At 35.4% G+C, this 22,337-nt stretch overlaps 1 protein-coding gene across 1 annotated transcript in view; it reads left to right on the top strand.

Moving 5' to 3' along the window:
- The window catches only part of RRM1 (ribonucleotide reductase catalytic subunit M1), a 37,492-nt gene extending 16,050 nt beyond the window's left edge, over positions 1 to 21,442 (top strand). The window contains exons 9-19 of the mRNA XM_006905823.3: positions 634 to 717; positions 1,760 to 1,921; positions 2,286 to 2,365; positions 3,056 to 3,257; positions 5,969 to 6,118; positions 6,329 to 6,550; positions 14,989 to 15,065; positions 17,353 to 17,488; positions 18,371 to 18,466; positions 19,503 to 19,691; positions 20,819 to 21,442. Coding sequence (XP_006905885.1) covers positions 634 to 717; positions 1,760 to 1,921; positions 2,286 to 2,365; positions 3,056 to 3,257; positions 5,969 to 6,118; positions 6,329 to 6,550; positions 14,989 to 15,065; positions 17,353 to 17,488; positions 18,371 to 18,466; positions 19,503 to 19,691; positions 20,819 to 21,004 — 1,584 coding nt within the window. The 3' untranslated portion in view covers positions 21,005 to 21,442. The remainder of the gene's footprint in view (positions 1 to 633; positions 718 to 1,759; positions 1,922 to 2,285; positions 2,366 to 3,055; positions 3,258 to 5,968; positions 6,119 to 6,328; positions 6,551 to 14,988; positions 15,066 to 17,352; positions 17,489 to 18,370; positions 18,467 to 19,502; positions 19,692 to 20,818) is intronic.
- The last annotated feature ends 895 nt before the right edge of the window (positions 21,443 to 22,337 follow it).

Genomic DNA, 22,337 nt, shown 5'->3' with positions numbered 1-22,337 from the left:
AGGAAACCATTCCATTACATGGGGTTCTGGAGATTCTGTGATATATACAGCACTTTCACACAATAGTAGCGTGAACCATTGCTCACTTATGTTTCTAAACTGAGGCTTGCCTTGAGTTAGAAGGATTATTTTGAAATTCGATGATGTTTCTTCTAGTCTTAGGAGTCTATATTTTCTTATCTTCATTCTAGAATTCATTTATTGCTGAGAATCTCCCTTTACCTTATTTATTATCTCGATTTACCCATTGTGTATAATTCTAATTGTGTAAGTTGCCTTGAATTCTTGTGGGAAAAAGACATTTTAGTGGTGTTTTTACTTTACCCAAAGTATATGTTTATATAATCACCTTTAGAAGGTATGGTGTCCTGATTTTGGATTCTTTTGACTTGTAATTGTTATATCTCATTGTAAATTAAAGATGCCATGAAGTAACTGTACATCATTGTAATTTATTCAAGGTTTTGTTTATTTAATGTTCCCTACGTTTTCAAAGCAGAGGTAGAACTGGAGAGCAGATTAAACTTTATGGACTGGGAGAAAGTAATTTGTTCACTTTTGAGCCCTGTGTTCTCTTTTCTTGTTGAGTCCCCTTTCTACTTCAGATACCTTTATTCTCTGTCTCTCTTTCAGACTAATGGCAATTCCAATGGCCTTGTACCAATGCTGAGAGTATATAACAATACAGCACGATATGTGGATCAAGGTGGAAACAAGGTATGCTGTTATTTTAAAGTATTGGAAATCAGAACTAAAAGTTTTTAGCCATGTATGCTTATGATAAGATGGTTTATTGTGTATATTTCTAACAACTTGGCCTATTTTTTTCATGTTTAAAATCAATTTACTGAGTATAATTTACTTACTTTAAAGTACACTTGAATGTACAGTTTGATGGGTTTTGACAGATGTATACACTGTAATCATCATACCATTCAAAATATAGAACATTTTTCAGTACCCCAGAATGTTTCCTCATGCACTTTCATATTAATCACCCCCTTTACTCCCACCCATGCATAATGACTCCAGGTAGCCAGTGATCTAGTCAGTAGCTTTTTTACATGACATTTTATTTGCAAAGAATTTTTGAAGTTGTGACTCATATTAATACCTAACCTTGCAAAGGGGTTGTAATATGTCTTCTAGGTTTTTCTTAAAACAAAACAAAACAGAAAACAAAACTTTGCCTATTTTATAGAGGAAAAAGTAAAGTTGAGAGGATTGAGGTCATTTATTTAGTATTACCAGCAGAATAGTTTTTAACTTGAGCCTGCTTCTTGTGGATATGTAGGCACACTAATCACTTCTTAGTTTATGAACTTCTCTCTGGTGTACTTAAAAAAAAAGAAATCTATGGGACCTTGATAAGACAGATCACCTTTTTGACCTTTAATAAAGAGCACAACCTGTTGTCTAAGTTGAAGTGATTTTCTTTGGGCTTTACATATATGTCACATTGTGTAAAGTGAGCTAGATAACCGAAGAGGAAGCTCCATCTCTAGTTTACTTATCACTTTGAACAAGTTATTTAATCTTTCTTTTTCCACATTTTCTTTGTTAAATGTTCTTTTTTACTCCTAGAATTGTAAGAAAAATATTAACTACTTTATATTTTTATAGTATTTTTGTTTGTATTATCTCATTTAATTCATTAATTTTACTGATAATCCAAGGAGATATAAAAGTGTTTTGGAAAATGTGAAGTTTCTTTGTTTCATTCTGATTCTGAAAAGAATGATGATTTATTTACCATTAGCGACCTGGGGCATTTGCTATTTACCTGGAGCCTTGGCATTTAGATATCTTTGAGTTTCTTGATTTAAAGAAGAACACAGGAAAAGAAGAACAGCGTGCCAGGGACCTTTTCTTTGCCCTTTGGATTCCGGATCTCTTCATGAAACGAGTGGAGACTAATCAGGTAAGAGAAAGGTACCTGTTAATAATAATGACTCGATTCATATAAGCCTTCTCTTCAGTTGTCAAGGAAGAGTCCACTTAATATGTTTTGCTATGGAAGGCATTTTGAACATGTTATGAGATGTCATTCCTGCCTTCTTGGATTTTTATTCTCTAAAGTAGATGTTGTCTGACCTAAATGCTTGAAAAGTTGTATACAAACAGGCAGAACTAGGTGTTTGGCTCTGAGCCTAAAATGATTATTTCTATAGCAGATTTCCAAGATAGTCCATGTAAGATACCCTCTCCCTTATAGTGTTCCTAACAGACTATTATGGTTGATTATTTGAAGTTTCTTACGGGTGGTACTATTCTTTCCTTTGTAGGAATGGTCTTTGATGTGTCCAAATGAGTGTCCTGGTCTGGACGAGGTTTGGGGAGAAGAATTTGAGAAGCTATATGAAAGGTATGGGAAAAATATGAAAGTAATAATGTTTTACATATTTTTCTCTTATTCGGATGTCTACATTTTAAAATGTTACCACTCATTAGCCAGTTTCTAGGAATCTTTGGGAGCATCTAGAAGAGAATATGATTCATAATTTTATTTTGGTCAGCTTTTTTTTCTGAATCTTTATTAAAATTTTGGTTTCCATTTTACTTAAAACTTTGGGACATGTAAATATTTGCTTGGGTTTTTCCATTGATGCTTTTAAAAATGAAGGCAAAGAGTTAGCAGCGTTTTTTTTTTTTGCTTTGTCATACAGTTCATTTGATAAAATCAGTTATGCTTTGTGTTGCACACAGGAATCGAGCAACTTGGACACATGTGAATAGTTCATTAAATAATGGAACAATAGTACTACTTTAGCACAATAGCATAATTTGACTACTTTAGGTTTTTGTTTCTTTTAATCATGGAAGGTATTGATTTAGTGGGATCAGATGTATTTGAAGGGATTTAACACTGCCTGATTTTCCTCTGGTTTTAGTGAGGGTAAAATGAATATCATATTCCTTGTTTTTTTTCTTCCTTTGCAAAACTTAGTAAAAAATTTAAGTTTTTATAATATTATATTTTAATGTCTGCCTTCAAGTTATCTGCAATAAAGATTTTCTTATGAAATATTAAAATAATGTTACCTTTGCCTTTCAGTTATGAGAAACAGGGTCGTGTCCGCAAAGTTGTAAAAGCTCAGCAGCTTTGGTACGCCATTATTGAGTCTCAGACTGAGACAGGTACCCCATACATGCTCTACAAAGATTCCTGTAATCGGCAGAGCAACCAGCAGAACCTGGGAACAATCAAATGCAGCAACCTGTGTACAGAAATAGTAGAGTATACTAGCAAAGATGAGGTAGGTAGAAAAACTTCTGCCTGAGTCTAGTACTGAGAGAAGAATCTTTGGAAGTTACAGTTTGTGACTCCCTCACTTTATTTCACTTGAGATGAGTGAAGGGAGTTTTCATAGCTTGTTGATAAACAGAAGGGCACTAAAATAGAATTACAAAGGGAGAAAGAGATGTGATCTATGTCTTTGAATATATTTTAGTCAAAGCCATGTAGAAGACTGTCAACTTTTTCTTACACATTATTATAATAATCTTTACTTGAGAAAAATAGCAATATACAGTTATGGTAGTTTGAGACAAACGAAAATGTGTTAGGATGCTCATTCAGTTTAAAGTATGTAAACACATAGAGTCCTTTCAGTGAATGTTGAGAAAATTCTAATCTCAAATCTTTAATGATTCACAGAAGAGGCAAGGCTAGAAATGAGACCTAGGGTTTTGTTTGTTTGTTTGTTTTGTTTTTGTTTTTTTAAGTTTCTGGAAAAACTTCCATTTGGGAAGAACAGCCTGTATGACAGATCAGGGATAGGATTAGGTTCTGTGCAGCGAGTGTCCAATAAGTTTGTTTTGATGGAGCAAATGCATTAAGGTTTGGTATATGGAGAGATGGGTTTGGCCAGGGGAAAGGAGTTAGTAGGTGAAAGCTGGCATGTCACAGAAGTAGGGAACCCTTGTAGGTTTCTGAAAGGGAATACATCAAAATGCTAGGATGAGAAGGCTAGTTCTTGCTTATGGTTATAGAGTGGCTTGGTGTAAGAAGAGGTTGGAGGTCATCTTAAGGAGATTGTTGCAGTAGTTGGATGACAGGCTGCTTGGATATTGGATGCAAACTATGGAAATGAAGAAGGAGCAGATCACAAATTCTAGGGCCTAAAAAATATGACAAATGAAAAATCAGGATGAAAATAGTGAGTTGAGTATACTGCTAAGGTTGCAGTTTAACAAAATTTATTGAGCACCACCTATATGTAAGACAACTGTAGTAAGTGCTCCGGAAATATAAATGAATATGGCTCAGTCCCTGCCAGTTTCCTCTGGAAACTTATAATTTAGTTGGAAGAAATTGACATATACTCTAACCATTATACAAGATAGATTTTTTTTTACAGAGACTAGAGTGACCCTTTTAAAAACAAAAATCGGATCAGATCATTACCTTGCACAGCTCTCCTCTTTGACTTTCTAACCCATCCAGAGTCCATCCTTTTTTAAATTGAGATATAATTCACATACCATAAACTCCACCCTTGTAAAGTATGTAATTCATTGTTTTTTAGTATGCTCACAAGGTTGTGCAACTATCACCAGTATCTAATTCTAGGACATTTTCATCACCCTAGAAAGAAACCTTCAACTTCTTAGCAGTCGCACCCTGTTCTCCTTTTCTGGTAACCACTAATTTATTTTCTGTCTTTGGATTTGCCTATTGTGGGCATTCTATTTAGATGGAATCTTGTAACATTAGGCCTTTTGTGTCAGGCTTCTTTCACTTACCTCGTTTTAAAGCTTATTTATGCATGTTGTAGCATGTGTCAGTACTTCATTTCCATCCAGTAATCTTATAGTGCCCTATAAGGTCCTATACAACTGGGTATCCCCACTTTACCTGCTGTTACCTTCCCCCTTGCTCACTGTGCTCTAGCTCTACTAATTTCTGTGCTGTTTCTCAAACTTAGCATACATGCTCCTGCCTCAGGATTTTTGCTGTTAATGCTCTTCCCCCCATGTAGCCAGATGGCTTGCTTTCTAACCTCTTCAGTTATTTGTTCATACGTCATGTTCTCAGTGAGATCTTTGACAGCTCTTTTTAAAAATGGCACTCCTTCCATCCTTATCCCCAGGATACTCTGTCTTCTTTTCCTACCTTATTTTTCTCTCTGGCATTTATCAGACTTATGTGATCTGAGCTATGTTTTAAAAATGGTTTCTTTGGCAACAAGTATAGAATTGAGTAGGTATGAAGGGCATGAGGTGAGAGGAGTTGAGGGTTTGAATTGGGATAGTCATAATCAAAATGGAAAAAGAAGGTGTGTTCATCATTATTGAGCATTTAGTACATGCCAGATGCATTGCTAGTACTAAAAATATAGGGATAAATAAGATATGATTCCTATCTGAGAAGGGTCACCACCTAGTAAATAGAAAGCATAGATAGAGGAAAAATCACCTGAAGAGCGTTTTCCAAAAATCACAAACTTGGGTCCTCTGTTATAAAGGGCTAGTCAGAATCTCAGTGACGGTGAGGTTGGCATGTGTAATTAGGAAGAGCTTTCTGCAGTGATGTAAATGTCCTGTATCTGGTGGTTCTTGAGCATTTGAAATGTGATTAGTACAGCCGAGAAACTGAATTTTAAATTTCATTTAATTTTAAATAGCTACATGTGGTTAGTGATTATTGTATTGGACAGCGCACATTACTGACTAAAACAGATGTACATAAACAATCACAGCATAGTATAAGTTTGGTAATAGAGCTGTGTACTATGGAACACAGGGTTCTCTTCATCTTACCTGTTTCACTGGAACATGTTAAAACTCACATATGTGAATAGGTACTGGGATTCAGAAATGAACTGGTGAATGATGAAGAGGGAGAAGTCAAAGATAAAAATGAAAAATTTTAATATCAGAGTATTAGATGCCTATATAATAGTGTCACAGACACAGGGAAGAAATAAAAATTGTGTGATTCTTGACCTTTTTCTCTACATTCCAGGTTGCAGTTTGTAACTTGGCTTCCCTGGCCCTGAATATGTATGTCACACCAGAACACACATACGACTTCAAGAAGTTGGCTGAAGTCACCAAAGTCATTGTTCGGAACTTGAATAAAATTATTGATATTAACTACTACCCTATCCCGGAGGTATGAATAAATATCTCTGCTTATTGGTAATTATTGAAATCTAAGGTGGAGAAAGTTTATCACAGTTTCCCTGCCAGTCATCGTTTAAATGGTCATCACTGGAATGGTGTGAGAAAACTGAGATAAAAAGAGTATATGTTATTTGGTACAGAACGTTGGCTTTTTCTGTTCAGTAATGTCTCTTTTTTCTCTAAATCTATTGGCACAAAGGCATACTTATCAAATAAACGCCATCGCCCCATTGGAATTGGGGTACAAGGTCTGGCAGATGCTTTTATTCTGATGAGGTATCCTTTTGAGAGTCCAGAGGCCCAGTTATTGAATAAGCAAATCTTTGAAACCATTTATTATGGAGCCTTGGAAGCCAGCTGTGATCTGGCCAAGGAGCATGGCCCATATGAAACCTACAAGGGCTCTCCAGTCAGCAAAGGAGTAAGTATATGGGTGAAAAAAATTTTTTTTTATATTCTGTGTGCATGCCTCCCTCCCTGGGGGTTCACTAGACGAAGTCTGTGTGTTTATACTGTCTCTGCCCAGTCCCCTCTTCGTTCGCTGTCTGCTTTGCCCATGGTACCCGCTCTGCACAGTCTTCTCCCTGCTGCGCCCGCCACCCCCTTTTGCGTGAGCCTTGCCATTGTGGGGTTGCCACTGGCCATGAGGAGGCAGGCAGGTCAGCTTGGAGCTGCTGGGCACCATGGGCTCTGCTGTAGCCTGAGCAGCCTGCACATGTGTGGAGTGTGTGTGCATTGTGTGCATGGCTGGGGAAACACCAGTTAAGTTGAATAATATGTCTTTTTGCCTTGAGTTCCTATAATAGGCTGAATGGTAGCCCTCAAAAAGATAAGATTACATTCTAATTCCTAGAACCTGTGAATGTTACCTTATTTAGTGTAAAAAAGGTCTTTGCAGATGTAATTAAGGATTTAGAGATGAGATTATCCTGAGTTATCCAGATGGGCCCTAAATCCAATGACAGTTCTTTTAAGAGACAGAGAGGAAGAAGAGGTAACATGACCATAGAGGCAGAAATTGGAGTGATGCAGCCACAACCCAGGAATGCTGACAGCCACTAGAAGCTAAAAGAGTCAAAGAACATGACCTCCTCTAGAGCATCTGGAAGGAGCATGGCCCTCCCAACATGTTGATTTTGGGCTTCTGGCCACCAGAACTATGAGAAAATTAATTTTGTCATTTTAAGCTACCAAGTTTGTGATAATTTGTTAAACCAGCCATAGGAGACCAATATGGTACTTTTGTCTTCTGGAGTAAAAAGGAACTCTGTTTTAATCTCTTATTCACAACTAGTCATTGCTAAAATTACTTAAGAAGAATGTTAACTGTATTAGTTTTCTAATGATAAGCTGTGGATTAAAGCAACATATGTTCAAGACAGGCTGTACCCAGGGTCAAAATGGAAGAGTAGATAAACTCTGCTCTCCTTGTTCCATGATCACATCAAAATTAACAATTTTAGAACAACCATCACTGAGATCCACCTGAAGCCTAGCTGAACAGAATTCCTATAACAACCAAACCCAGGATGAAAAGGAATGTTAAAGGGATTTCTTTAAAAAGAAAGGTAAAGAAAGATAGAAAATATGATTAATAAAATAGCAATAACCATGTACCTATCAATAATTACCTTAAATGTAAATGGATTAAATGCTCCAATCAAAAGAAATAGGGTGGCTGAATGGATAAGAAAACAAGACCCATATGCCACCTATACTTCAGATCAAAAGACACACACAGACTGGAAGTACAGGGATGGAAGAACATTTCATGCAAATGGAAATGATGAAAAAGCCAGGGTAGCAATACTTATATTAGACAAAATAGACTTTAAAACAAAGGCTGTAACAAGAGACAAAGAAGGGCATTTTATAATGATAAAGGGCTCAATCCAACAAGAAGTTATAACTTGTAAACACTTACACAACCAATGTAGAAGTACCTAAATATACAAAGCAAATATTGACAGGCATAAATGGAGAGATTTACAGTAATACAGTAACAGTAGGGGACTTTAACACTCCATTGACATCGATGGATAGGACATCTTGACAAAATCAGCAAGGAAAGAGCAGCCTTCTTTGACACATTAGACCAAATGGATTTAATTAATACTTTTAGAACACTTTACCCAAAAGAAGCATAATATACTATTTCCTCAAGTGCACATGGAACGTTTTCCAGGGTAGACCACATGTTAGGCCACAAAACAAGTCTCAGGAAAATTAAGAACATTGAAATATCAAGCATCTTCTACAAACACAATGATATAAAAGTAGAAATCAGTTATAAGAAGAAAACCGAAAAACAAAAACATGGAAGCTAAAAAAAGCTGCTAAACAATGAATGGATTAACAATGAGATCAAGAAAAATCAAAAGGTACCCTGAGACAAAGAAAAATGAAAATACAGCGACCCCCAAAATCTGTGGGACACAGCCAAAGCAAACCCAAGAGGGAAATTCATAGCAATACAGGCCTACCTCAAGAAACAGAAATCTCAAATAAATAATGTAAACTTAAAACTAGGAACTAGGGTTTTTTTTAGAAGAATAAATAAACCCAAAGCGAGCAGATGGAAGGAAATAATAAAGTGTGGAAATAAACAAATAGAGTCTAAAAAAACTATAAGAGATCAATGAAACCAAGAGCTGGTTCTTTGAAAAAGATAAATAAAATTGCTAAACCTTTAATCAGACTCATCCAGAAAAAAGAGGATCCAAATAAAATCAGAAATGAAAGATAAGTAACAATTGATATCACAGAAATACAGAAGGATTGTAAGAAAATACTATGAACAATGTGGCAACAAATTGGACAAACTGGAAGAAAAGGATAAATTTCTGGGAAACATACAGTCTTTCCTAGAAACATACAATTGTCCAACACTGAATCAAGAAGAAACAAAATCTGACCAGACCAAGAACTATTAATGAAATTGAATCAGTAATCAAAACCTCCCAACAGTCAAAAGTCCTGAACCAGATGGCTTCACAGGTGAATTTTACCAAACATTCAAAGAATACTTAACACGTCTCCTTCCTAAACTATTTCAAAAATTTTAAGAGGAGGGTAGGATACCAGGCTCATTTTAGCAGGCCAGCAATACCCTGATTCCAACACATTACAAAAATAAAGTTATAGGCCAATATCCCTGGTGAACACAGATGAGGAAATCCTCAAGAAAATATTAGCAAACTGAATTTAAGAATACAGTAATAGATTATATACCATGAACAAGTATGATTTATTTCTGAGATGACAGGTTTCGTTCAGTATCCACAATCAACTAATGTGATATACCACATAAAGAAAATGAAGGGTAAAAATATCAACAGATGCAGAAAAAGCATTTGAGAAATGCTTTTACTACCAGGCTATAGTAATCAAACCAGCATTGTGTGGGCACAAAATTAGACATGTAGATCATTGGAACAGGAAAGAGAGCCTAGAAATAAATCCATGCCTGAGTGGTCAACTAATCTGTGACAAAGGAGGCAAGAATATACAATGGAGTAAAGGCTATCTCTTCAATAAATGATGTTGGGAAAACTAGATAGGTATGTTCAAAAATGAAACTAGACTACTTCCTTACACCATATACCAAAATAAACTCAGAATGGATTAAAGACTTAAATGTAATATCTGAAATCAGAAAATATAGGCAGTACACTCTGACATTACTCTTAGCAATATCTTTTTTAGATATGTCTCCCCAGGCAAGGGAAACAAATACACAAATGGGACTACATCAAACTAAAAAGTTTTTGCACAGTGAAGGAAACAACATAACGAAAAGACAGCCTACTCAATAGCAAAAGACATTTGCTAGTGAAACATCTGATAAGGGTTAATATTCAAAATATATAAGGAACTTAATGCCAAAAAAACCCCCCAAACAATCCTATTAAAAAATTGGCAGAGGACCTGAACAGGCATTTCTTCAAAGAGAACATACAGATGGCCAATAGACATAACGAAAAGATGCTCAACGTCACTAATCATGAAGGAAATGCAAATCAAAAGCACAGTGAGGTCACCTCACACCTGTCAGAATGGCTATCAGTAAATCAACAAACAACCAGTTTGGGCGAGGATGTGGAGAAAAGGGAACCTTTATGCACTATTGATGGGATTGTAAATTGGTGCAGCCACTATGGAGAATAGTATGGAGGTTTCTCAAAAACCTAAAATTACAACTACCATATGACCCAGCAGTTCCACTTCTAGATGTTTATCTAAAGAAATCCAAAACATATTTCAAAAAGATATATGCATCCCTATGTTTATTGCAGCACTATTGGCAACAGTCAAGATATGGAAGCCACCTCAGTGTCCATCGATAGATGAATGGATAAAGATGTGGTGCATATATACAATGGAATAAGAATGAAATCTTAACCATTTGCTACAGCATGGATGGACTTGGAGGGTATTACACTAAGTGAAGTAAATCAGAGATGCCACGTGATTTTGCTTATATGTGGAATCTAAAAAGCAAAGTAGATGAACAAATGAAACAAGCAAACTAATAGATACAGAGAACATATTGATTGTCGCCATGTGGAAGGGGGCTTAGTGAGATGGGTGAAAAAGTAAAAGGTTAAGAAGTACGTACTGCCAGCTGTAAGAATCACAGGGATGTAAGAGTACAGCATAGGGGATATAATCAATAATATTGTAATAACTTTGTATTGTGTTGGAAGAGTACTAGACTTATTGGTGTGATCACTTTGTAAGCTATATAAATGTCTTCAGGTGTTGTACACCTGAAACTAATAAAGTATTGTGTGTCAACTGTAATTGAAAAATAAATTTAAGGTAAAAGGACAGGATTTTGATCCATGCTACAACATGGATGAATCTTGAGGATGTTATGCTCAGGGAAAGAAGCCAAATAGTGTATAATTGTACTTATACAAGGTACCTAGAGTAGTCAAACTTATAGAGACAGAATGCTGGTTGCCAGAGGTGTGGGGGAAATGGGGAGTTATTGTTTAATGGATATAGAGTGTCTGTTTTGCAAGATGAAAAGAGTTCTCGAGATGGATGGTGTGATGGTTGCACAACAGTGTGAATGTACTTAATACCATTGAACGATGTACTTAAAAATGGCTAAGATGTTAAATTTTATGTATATTTTACTAAAATACAAAAAAAAACTTTAAAAGAAGAATTGGTACCTATTTTTCTCAAACTATTCCAAAGAATTGAAGAGGAGGGAAGGGTCCCAGACTCATTTATGAGGCCAGCATTACCCTGATACCAAAACCAGACTACAAAAAAAATTATAGCCCACTATCCCTGATGAAAATATACACAAAAATCCTCAACAAAATATTAATAAACTATATTCAGCAGTATGTTAAAAGGATCATATACCATGGCCAAGTGATATTTATTCCTGGGATGAAGGGTTGGTTCAATATCTGCAAATCAATTAATATGGTATACGACATAATGAAGGATAAAAGTCACGTGATCACATCAAAAGATGCAGAAAAGGCATTTGACAAAATCCGGCATCCATTTATGATAAAAACTCTCAGCAAAATGATAAAGGCCGCGTAAGACACCCACAGGTAACATTACCTTCAACTCTGAGAAGCTGAAAACTTTGCTTAAGATCAGGAACAAGAGAAGAATGTTCAGTTTCACTACTTTTATTTAACATAGTGTTGGAAGTCCTGGCTACAGCAATCAGACAAGAAAAATAAGTCATCCAAATTGGAAAGGAAGAAGTAAAACTCATTATTTGCAGATGACATGATACTATATATAGAGAACCCTAAAAATTTCATCAAAAACTATTAGAACTGATAAATGAATTCAATAAAGTAGCAGAATACAAAATTAATATTCAGAAATTGGTTGCATTTTTATACACCAGTAACTATCAGAAAAAAAATTAAGAAAACAATCCTCCTCCCCCCAAAAAAACCTAGTAATAAATTTAACCAAGGAGGTAAAAGACATGTACTTGGAAAATTATAAGACATTCAAGAAAGGAATTGAAGATACAAATAAATGGAAGGCTGTACTGTGCTCATAGATAGGATGAACTAACACTTTAAAATGTCTTTACTACCCAAAGCAGTCTACAGAGTCAATGCAACCCCTATCAAAATACCAATGACATTTTTCACAGAAGTAGAACAAATAATTCTAAAATTTGTATGGAACCACAGAAGACCCCAAATAGCCAAAACAAGCTTGAGAAAACAAAGTTGGCTGTATCGTGCCACCTGATATCAAACTGTATATAAGCCTATAGTAATCAAAACACATGGTACTGGCATAAAAACACATGTAGATCAATGGAACAGAATAGCCCAGAAATAAATCCACGCATATATGGTCATTTAATCAATGACAAAGGAGGCAAGAATATACAATGAGGTAAAGACTATCTTTTCAATAAATGATGTTGGGAAAACTGGAAGATACATTAAAAAAAATCACTGTCTTTTACCATATATGAAAAAAACCTCAAAATGGATTTAAGACTTAAATGTAAGACTTGAAACCATAAAACTAGATTAAACATGGGCAGTAAACTCTGAAATTGCTCTTAGCAATATTTTTATGGGTATATCTCTTCAGGCAAGGGAAACAAAGGAAAAATAAATGAGACTACGTCAAACTAGTCCCATTGCACAGCAAAAGAAACCAATAAAATGAAAAGACAATCTACTCAATGGGAGAAGGTATTTGCCACTGATATATCTGATAAGGGATTAATATCCAAAATATGTAAAGAAGTCATAAAACTTAATACCAAAAAAAAAAAAATCCAATTAAAAAATGGGCAGAGGATCTGAACAGTTCTCTAAAGAGGACATACAGATGGACAACAGATGAGAAATGCAAATCAAAAGCACAGTGAGATCACCTCACACCTGTCAGTGGATATCATCAATAAATCAACAAACAAGTGTTGGGGAGAATGTAGAGAAAAGGGAGCCATTATGCACTGTTGGAGCCACTATGGAAAACAGTATGCAGTTTCCTCAAAAAAATTAAAAAGTAGAACTACCATATGAACAAGCAATTCCACTTCTGGATATTTATCTGAAGAAATCCAAAACACTAATTCAAAAGGTTATGTACATTCTTATGTTCATTGCAGCATTATTTACAATGTCAACATATGGAAGCTACCTCAGTGTCCATCAACTGATGAATGGATAAAGATGTACATATATGCAATGGAATATTAGCCACAAATAAAAATGAAATCTCAATTGCAGCAACATGGATGGATCTAGAGGGTATTATGCTAAGTGAAGTAAGTCAGAGAAAGATAAGTACCATGTGATTTTGCTTATATATGGAATCTAAGAAAAGGAAACAAAACAAATGAATAAATACAAAGAACACACTGATGGTTGCCAGATGGGAGGTGAGTTGTGGGATTGGATGAAAAGGGATTAGAGATTAAGAAGTATAAATTGCCAGCTATAGAATTAGTTCGGGGATGAAAAGTACAGCAGAGGAAATATAGTTAATATTGTAATAACTATGTATAGTGTCAGACGGGTACTGGACTTACTGGGATGATCACTTTGTAAGGTGTATATGTAAATGTCTAATTACTATGTTGTACATCAAAACTAATAAAGTATTATATGTCAACTAATTGAAAAATTAAAAGAATTCTCAACATTCATTTTCTTAGTTTTCATGGGTCAGGAGTCTAGGCTCAGCTTAGCTGGGTCATCTTTTTTGGTTTGCACAAGGCTACGGACAAGGTGTTGCTAGAGGCTGTGGTCTCATCTGAGGCTCAAGGTCTTGCTCCAAGCTCACCTGGTTGTTGGCAGAATTCATTTTCTTGCAGCTCTAGAACTCATGGCATCTTTTTCAGTCTCCTTCACTTCAAGAAGGGCCCAGTTCAGGCATTCTTTTGACAATTTTCCTTTGGTAAGTTAGGTCCATCCATGATAATCTCTCTTTTGTTTAACTCAAATTGATTGATTTGCAACCTTAATTACATCTGCATAAACCCTTCACTTTTGCCATAATTTAGTGAGGCATCCATCATATTTCCAGGTCCTGTACACACTCAAGAGGAGGAGATTATATATACATGGACTGTGTACCAGGAATGGGAATATGGAGGCTGTCAGAATTCTACCTTTCACACTGCATATATTACTGGTTTTATGATTGTCTTCCACGTAAAATGAGATGTTAATTTTAGTTCCGACCTTCCTGCTGGTATTTAGGAAATCTGATGTGGTATTGTTTGGAAATAGGTGTTTGTTAATTAAGTAAATAGCTAATATTTGCAAGCAAATAAGAGTAAGGCTTTTACTATAGAAAAAGTGCATTTCAGCAACACACTTTCATGAATGTTAGGATTTCCTGGTTTGTATGTATGGTATAGGTCCTCTGAGGGGTCTCAGCAGGGACATGGGGAAGAAGTAAGCCTTAACCAATTTTTTTAGCTTGTTTCTTTTCAATATGACTTCTTGGAAATTAATCCAAGAAAATCTCTAGACCTTGTATTCTTTACACAGTTATACTAGAACAGCGGTCCCCAACCTTTTTGGCACCAGGGAGTGGTACTCCTGTGAGAATCTAATGTCTGATGATCTGAGGTGGAGCTGAGGCAGTGATGCTAGCACTGGGGAGCGGCTGCAGATCTTCGCTTGCTGGCCTGCCACTCATCTCCTGCTGTGTGGCCAGGTCCTAACAGGCCACTGACCAGTACTAGTCCGCGGCTCGGGGGTTGGGGATCCCTCTACTAAAAGACAGCATTTGTTGGGATGTGAGGGCATGCATGACCAGTTAGTCATTTGCTTTTTGTTATAGTTTTAAATTGTCATAGAGTGATATATTGGGTTGTTTATTCCTTAGATTCTACAGTATGATATGTGGAATGTTACTCCTACAGACTTATGGGACTGGAAACTTCTCAAGGAGAAGATTGCAAAGTAAGTAAAGACATGTAAAGTACCTTTGAAGTAAAGAGGGTTCAGGTTTTCATCCTGGCTCTTCAGAATTTAGTTATGTTATTTTAACTTCTGAAACTGATTTTTCTCCTTTAAATGGGGCTAAAATGACCTATCTACAGAACTGTTGTTTAAATACTTCATAATACATGTAATCTGTAAATTGCTTGGTGCAATGGAAATATTTCAATATATAGTAGATATTATTAGTTGATCTTGTTTTAGAGGCTTAACTACCTAGATCAGATGTGCTTACTTTTTAAATGTGTTTCACTTTAATTTATTGTTTAACTACATTTGGCACATAAATGGCTTTTGTTGAATTGATTGTCATAGGAATAAGGGATTTAGGAAGAGCTTTTGGAGGGTATAATGTGTTAAATTGCATCAAAGAAAAATGTGAAAATTGAGTCTTTGTAGGTCTTTCAAGCTAATAAATGTGAGAGATTTGAGGGCAGGGAGAATGTTTGCTAAGTGAATAATAAGTTGTTTTTATTTTCTGTCATGAGTCTGTCATCTCTGGATAAATACAAAGTTTCTATATTTGCAAAAAGAAGCAATAGTTTTAAAATGCTCTTTAAAAATATCTATTTGACTTAAAAGTGTTTTATTACTCTAATAATATTTGTTCAAAATTTTAGAAAAACGTGTGGAAAGAGAGTAAAATGAAAATTACCCCAGTACCCCCTCCCCACAAAAACTTGTTTGCCTGTTTTTGTCTGTCATCCTTCAGACTTTCTCCTGAGCAAGTGTGCATGTATTTACATGCAAATGCAACTTTTGCAAAAATGGATTTGTACTCTATTTTATTTTGTTTTTCTCAAAATACTGTAGTTTATGTATTTTTTAATATACAACCTTATTAAATTTCAAAGTTAATACATGAATACACATTCATTGTTAATAAAGTTCACATATAGAAATAAGTAAAAACTCTTCTTTATATCTCTTCTGCCAGCCACTTATCTAACAAAAGAAAAAACCAACTTATTCCTTTTTTTAGAGATAACCATTATTAATGGTGTGTATTTTTCTACTTTTTCCAGTATGTTTGCAGATGCGCACATACGGTTTTGTTATAAATGTGATCAAACTTGATATATTCCGAGACTTTATATTTAGTGACTTATTTTGGAGATCATTCTCTTTTAGTAGATGCAGTTCTACCTAATGTTTTTAATGATTACAGATAATTTCATATTTTGGCTATATCATATATATATATATGACATATATATATGTGTATACACACACACACACACACACGACTTCCAAATGTTTTCCTGTCTGTGGACAGGAAACCACTGTCCACTTTACTGAGGAAGTAAAGACATGGAGATAGCTATGGCTTGCTCAATGCCTGACAACTAGATTGATAGTGAGAACCCAGAATCCATTAGGATATTAGGCTCTGTGCTAAGTACTATATGAATCCAGAGACACTGAATGTAGAAAAGACAAGCTCTTTGGGTTTGAGAAACTTCAGACTAAGCAAGACATGTAACACAAATAGTTAAAGTGTAAATAAAAATGTTTGCAAATATTTGTATTTGACATTTAAATGTTGTATGCCCAGTCTAGGTATCTCTTATGCTGAGCTTTTAAAGAGGACCTGAGAGCATTGGAAGATTTCTGTGTTCAGATAGTATATTCTTTCTTAAGCACTCTCTTTGGCATTGACTAGAGTCAAAAGATCTTGACATTCTTTTAGGAACTTATAATTGAAGAGATAATAGAAGAAGTCAAGAATGTACTTTGAACACAATTTTCCCTATTCATTGTCCTATTTGGGATAATGGTGACTTGTGGTAAATGTCTGATTCTGACCGCTTTCACATCATTATGTTTCCTGAAAGGGCCTAGCACAGTGATTACATAGGTACTTAGAAAAGTGAAGGTTGAATGAGTATACTCTGATACAGGTGGGGATTCTCTAACAGACATGTGTTTCCCTGGTTAAGATAATGTATCAACTGCTATGATTCCTGAGTGCCACAGTGCAAGTTGCATAAGCCATGGCATGATAAGGATTGCCAGCAGCAGAAATTATTCTGTTTAGGAGTCAGGCATTTAGGAGAGGGGTGAGCTATGTTACCCAAACTGTGGAGTTGTATCCCTGTAGGGGTTAAATTAAAAAAATCCGTATGTGAATCTAATGCCTGTATTATGTTACTCACAGCAGCTGCATTTACTACAATGACTTAAAGTAGCTGCCTTCCTGGGATATTGTAGCTTTAGGAGCAGCACCTAATAATCTCCTTTTCTTTAGGTATGGTATAAGAAATAGTTTACTTATTGCCCCTATGCCTACTGCTTCAACTGCTCAGATTCTTGGAAATAATGAGTCCATTGAACCATATACCAGCAACATCTACACTCGCAGAGTCTTGTCAGGAGAATTTCAGGTGAGATCACAACTAGACAGACCTACAGGGAAATCTTTCAAAAGCCTGTTGTTGAGAGTAATTGCTAACTTATTTTCTGTATGCCTTTTTATCTTACTGTGGAGGCATAGCTTTGATAAAATGAGTCATCTTCATCCCTAATACTGTTTTATGTTATTTAAGCACATAATAGACATTTTAAATATGCCAAAAGAATGAACAATTGAGGATTGAGTAGGAAAGTAACTTGTTCATATTAAAGTTCATGTGATATATAAACATTCTGTTGTCACAGTGATGTATACTATAACCTCAGATGTTTAAGCTGGTGATACTTAAGATATATGTAGAAGCATCATTTAAGACAGTTGTTCTCAGCCTTCGTTACAAATTAGAATTTTTCATGGGTGGGACCAGTGTTTTTTTTTGTTGTTGTTTGTTTGTTTTTAAGTTTCCTGGGTAATTCTGATGTGCAGCTAAGGGTTGAGAACCACTAATTTAAAAGATTTTTATTTGTGAATTTGCTGATATCCTGAAATAAATTTCTATAAGGTTTGGGGTGAAAACATTTCTCATTTTAAGTATTGTATTCTTACTTAGGGAAAAAAAAAGAATCAATCCACATAGGTTTACTCAGCTTAGGCAATGTTAGCTCTTTTCACTTTTGCAAATACCATATGTTATGTTTCTTGAATAAAAATTATCAAGATTTTAAAGGAGTATAGCTTTCATGTGATGGAATGGGCCTCTCAGTTTTATAAAAAATAGAAATTACCAAGCAATTTAATGTTAAATAATTCTTTAGAGATTTTATTTACTTTAAGCTCTAGGCCTGTGATCCTGTTTAGGCCCTGTCACTGTTAGTTATTTATTCCTTTACATCTTTTCTGCTTTTCCATTCAGATTGTAAACCCTCACTTACTGAAAGATCTTACTGAGCGGGGCTTGTGGAATGAAGAGATGAAAAATCAGATTATTGCATGCAATGGCTCTATCCAGGTACAGAATGAAAAAAAAAAGGGGAGCTAACTGGATATTGGTACTTTCTCACTTATCCCAGGCAGTGGAGAAAAAGAATGACTATTCATTGTGGTCACATAGGTTTATATAGATCTGTTCATTTCTGTTCATCTTCACATAGCTAGGCCTTACTCTTTTGTTTGTGCAATGGTATAGAGCAGTAGTTTCCAAGTTCTCTGCACATTAGAATCAGTTGGGGAGCTTTTAAAATCCTATACTTAGATTGCACCCCATACCAATTAAATGAAAATATCTGGGAATGGGAGCCAGGCATCAGTATTTTTTAAAGACTCCTTAGGTAATTCCAAAGTGCATCAGATAAAAAATCTGAAATTAGAGTCAAACTTAATTAAAAATTATGATGGCAATCAAGGACTGATAGTTCAAAAGACAGCTACAGTTAGTTAACAGTAAAATATTTGCAACTGAGAATCAAGAAACATTGATTTCTAAATAGAGGTCCCTGGCTAAACGTTTGTTTGGCAGCAGATAAAGATTGCTGTAATATTTCAGTACTTTTTGATAGAAACTGTAGCATTAACCAGTCTAGATGTTTTGATGCAAGCTAACCCTGGATCTAAGTAAACATTTTCTATTGACTTCAAGTGGAGTTTTGGGGTCCTAACTTATGTAAAGGGTTTTGTCTCAGTGTTTCCCTGGATCATGTTCCTGGGTGTTATAGCCCTGATTGTTTGTTTTCTGCAAAACTCAAGGGTCATTTATTGCTTGTTAGCTCTGACTTTTCCTGCCTTTAAAAATACCTCTAGAACAATCAATGTTTTGGCCATAAACCAGTTTAAAGATGGATCTTAAATCACTACCTGATATTTTATTGGTTAGATGGAATTTTGTTAGACTTTCTAAGCCAGAAGTGAGCAGTCTTAGGAAACTTGATAAGGATCATCTTAATTATACCAAATGGTAGGGTCAGATCTGGCAGGAAGTAGAACCAAGGCCAGACCCTTGGGTCATTATTCTATTGATCATACTGCTTTCTTTGGGTTTCCTTCTTCAGAGCATTCCAGAAATTCCTGATGACCTGAAGCAACTTTATAAGACTGTGTGGGAAATCTCTCAGAAAACTGTTCTCAAAATGGCAGTTGAGAGAGGTGCTTTCATTGATCAAAGCCAGTCTTTGAACATCCATATTGCTGAGCCTAACTATGGCAAACTCACTAGTATGCACTTCTACGGCTGGAAGCAGGTTAGTAGAGGATATGAAGGAGGGCTTACTGCCAGCTTGGGGTATTTTACAATTGATACAGTTTCGTATTCTAGCTACCTATTAAATATTGCAACTGGAAGTTCTTCTTTCCCTTCAAATCCAATATGTTAAAACCAGCCCATGGTTTTTGTACTAGATTAAGCTCTTACTTGGATTTTTTTTGTTTCTTTAAGATTATTTAATTCATAGGCTTGCATCCTTGGAGTTACTTATGATCCTCCCTTTACTCTCTATGCAGTTACTTACCAAGTTGTGTCGGTTGTTCTTTTGTACTGTTTCTTGAATATCTTCCTATTCCACCACTATTATTAACTTCTTAACTGATCTCTTGGCTTCTGGTATCTCTTCCCTAGGCCATTGGCTTTTGGTATCTCTTCCCTAGGCCATGTTGTGCACTGCAGCCATCTCTACAATAAAACTTTATACACCTCAGCTAGCTTCAAGCATCCATTGTTTCTCCTACTTTATATATCTACAATATAAAAGCCTGTTACTTAGCTAGTCATTGCCAAGTCTTATGATTCTGGATTACAGTCTTATTCCTTGGCAATGTGCTTCATGTTTATATAGAATTGCAAATTTATCTTTTAATTTTAAAAAACATTTATTGAGCATATACTGTGTGCCAGGACTGGGAAAACTGAATAAAAGATGCTTTTTTTTTTTATTAGTTTCAAGTATACAGTACATGTGTTAAACATTTATATAGTTAATGAAATGCTCCCCCTGATTACTCTGTGAATAAAAGATGATTCTTATCCTTGAAGTAGTCAGTCTGTTCTTATACAGAGATACAGTCTAGCCCTCTAAATAGTTATAATCTAAAGTAGACATGTTGTCTTAGGCAAACTTGGAATTCATACACATAACAATTTTAAAAAAGACTAGAGAACAAAAGCATTTGATAGATCCAAAGATGTAAGTTTGTTTTAGGAGTAAAAAGAACTGACTCTTTAGGCATTTTTGAGAGGGCTTCCTAGAGGAGATAGAATTCCAAGTTTGGAAAACAATTTGACCTGGTTTATGGAAATGTATTTTAAACATTGGTCTTGAATGTCTAGTGTTCTCACAGTTTCTCCTAATAATTATATTTACTTCCCGTGTAGGGTTTGAAGACTGGAATGTATTATTTAAGGACAAGACCAGCAGCTAATCCGATCCAGTTCACGCTAAATAAAGAGAAGCTGAAAGATAAGGAAAAGGCATCAAAAGAGGAAGAGAAAGAAAGGAACACAGCAGCTATGGTGTGCTCTTTGGAGAATAGAGATGAATGTCTGATGTGTGGATCCTGAGGAAAGACTTAGAAGAGACTAGCACTTCTTCAATAACCAGACCGCTTCTTGAGTATAGATAGGCACAGTAGGTTTGCTGGAAGTGGTACAGTTTTGCTGAACCTTATTGCAGCAGAAGGGTCAACTGATTTAAACTATCGTTTATAGTATAAAGGGAATGATTTTTTTTTAATTGGTATATTAGGAATCAAAGTAGACTTTTTGGGAATGCAAAAGAGGTCATCTTGCAAATAGGGAGTGATTACAGCAGGTTTCATCACCTATCTCGTACCCCATTTCTTGGTGACCTCAGTTTGGGTAAGGGGACTTAGTTTTGCTGCTTTGACTATGGGTCTATAGACGTAAAACTGTCATAACCTATGAGAAGTGCTAAAAAGACCTTTATCTAGATAAAATTTTATAGATTGTTCTGAAATAAAGATAAACATTTCCAAGTGATTGTGTGAGACTAATTTTGTTATTTATTTTCATACAAAGGTTAGATTAGAAAGAACATTTTCTGTTCTCTGAGAGTTCAGGGAGGAAATTTTAAGACAAATTACTTAGACACTATATAGATTTATGATTTTAATATATGCCTTTTTCCTCTTTATTGTGATAAAACATGTTAAATGTTACCATTTTACCCATTTTAAAGCATACGGTTTAGTGGCATTAAGTACATATACAATTACAACTGTCACCACTATTTCCAGAACTTTTTCATCAATCCCAAACAGAAACTTTATATAAAAAACAATAACCTCCCATTCCCTTCTTCCCTCAGTCCCTGGTAATCTCTGTTTTACTTTCTGTCTCTTAATTAGCCTATTCTAGGTACCTCATTTAAATGAAATCATACAATATATATTCTTTTCCATCTGGCTTATTTCACTTAGAATGTTTTCAAGTTTCATCCACGTTGTGGCATATGTAAGAAATTCCTACCTTTTTAAAGCCGAATAACATTCGATTGTATGTGTATATCACATTTTGCTTATTTGTTTATCTGTTAATGGACATTTGGGTTATTTCTACCTTTTGGCTGTTATGATAATGCTGCTTTGAACATTGATCCACAAGTATCTTTGAATTCCTGCTTTCAATTCTGTTGGGTCTATACCTAGAACTGGAACTGCTGGGATATATGTCTAGGTTGCTCAGGAGCTCAGGCAGGAGATGACTTCAGTATGGGCTCTGCTGTGAACAGCTGAGACCCATAGAGGCGCTGCTTCCTCCAGAGAGGTGTCACCAGTCGGTCCTCTGGAACTTGGAAACAGAAACAGCAGGACTGGAAAAGCTCCTCTTTTTTTTCTTTTTCTGCCTTTGGATTGAATATTTTTTATGATTTTAT

This window comes from Pteropus alecto, unplaced genomic scaffold, assembly GCF_000325575.1.
Source record: "Pteropus alecto unplaced genomic scaffold, ASM32557v1 scaffold1001, whole genome shotgun sequence".
Classification (NCBI taxonomy): domain Eukaryota; kingdom Metazoa; phylum Chordata; class Mammalia; order Chiroptera; family Pteropodidae; genus Pteropus; species Pteropus alecto.
This window is presented reverse-complemented; position numbering and strand designations above follow the sequence as displayed.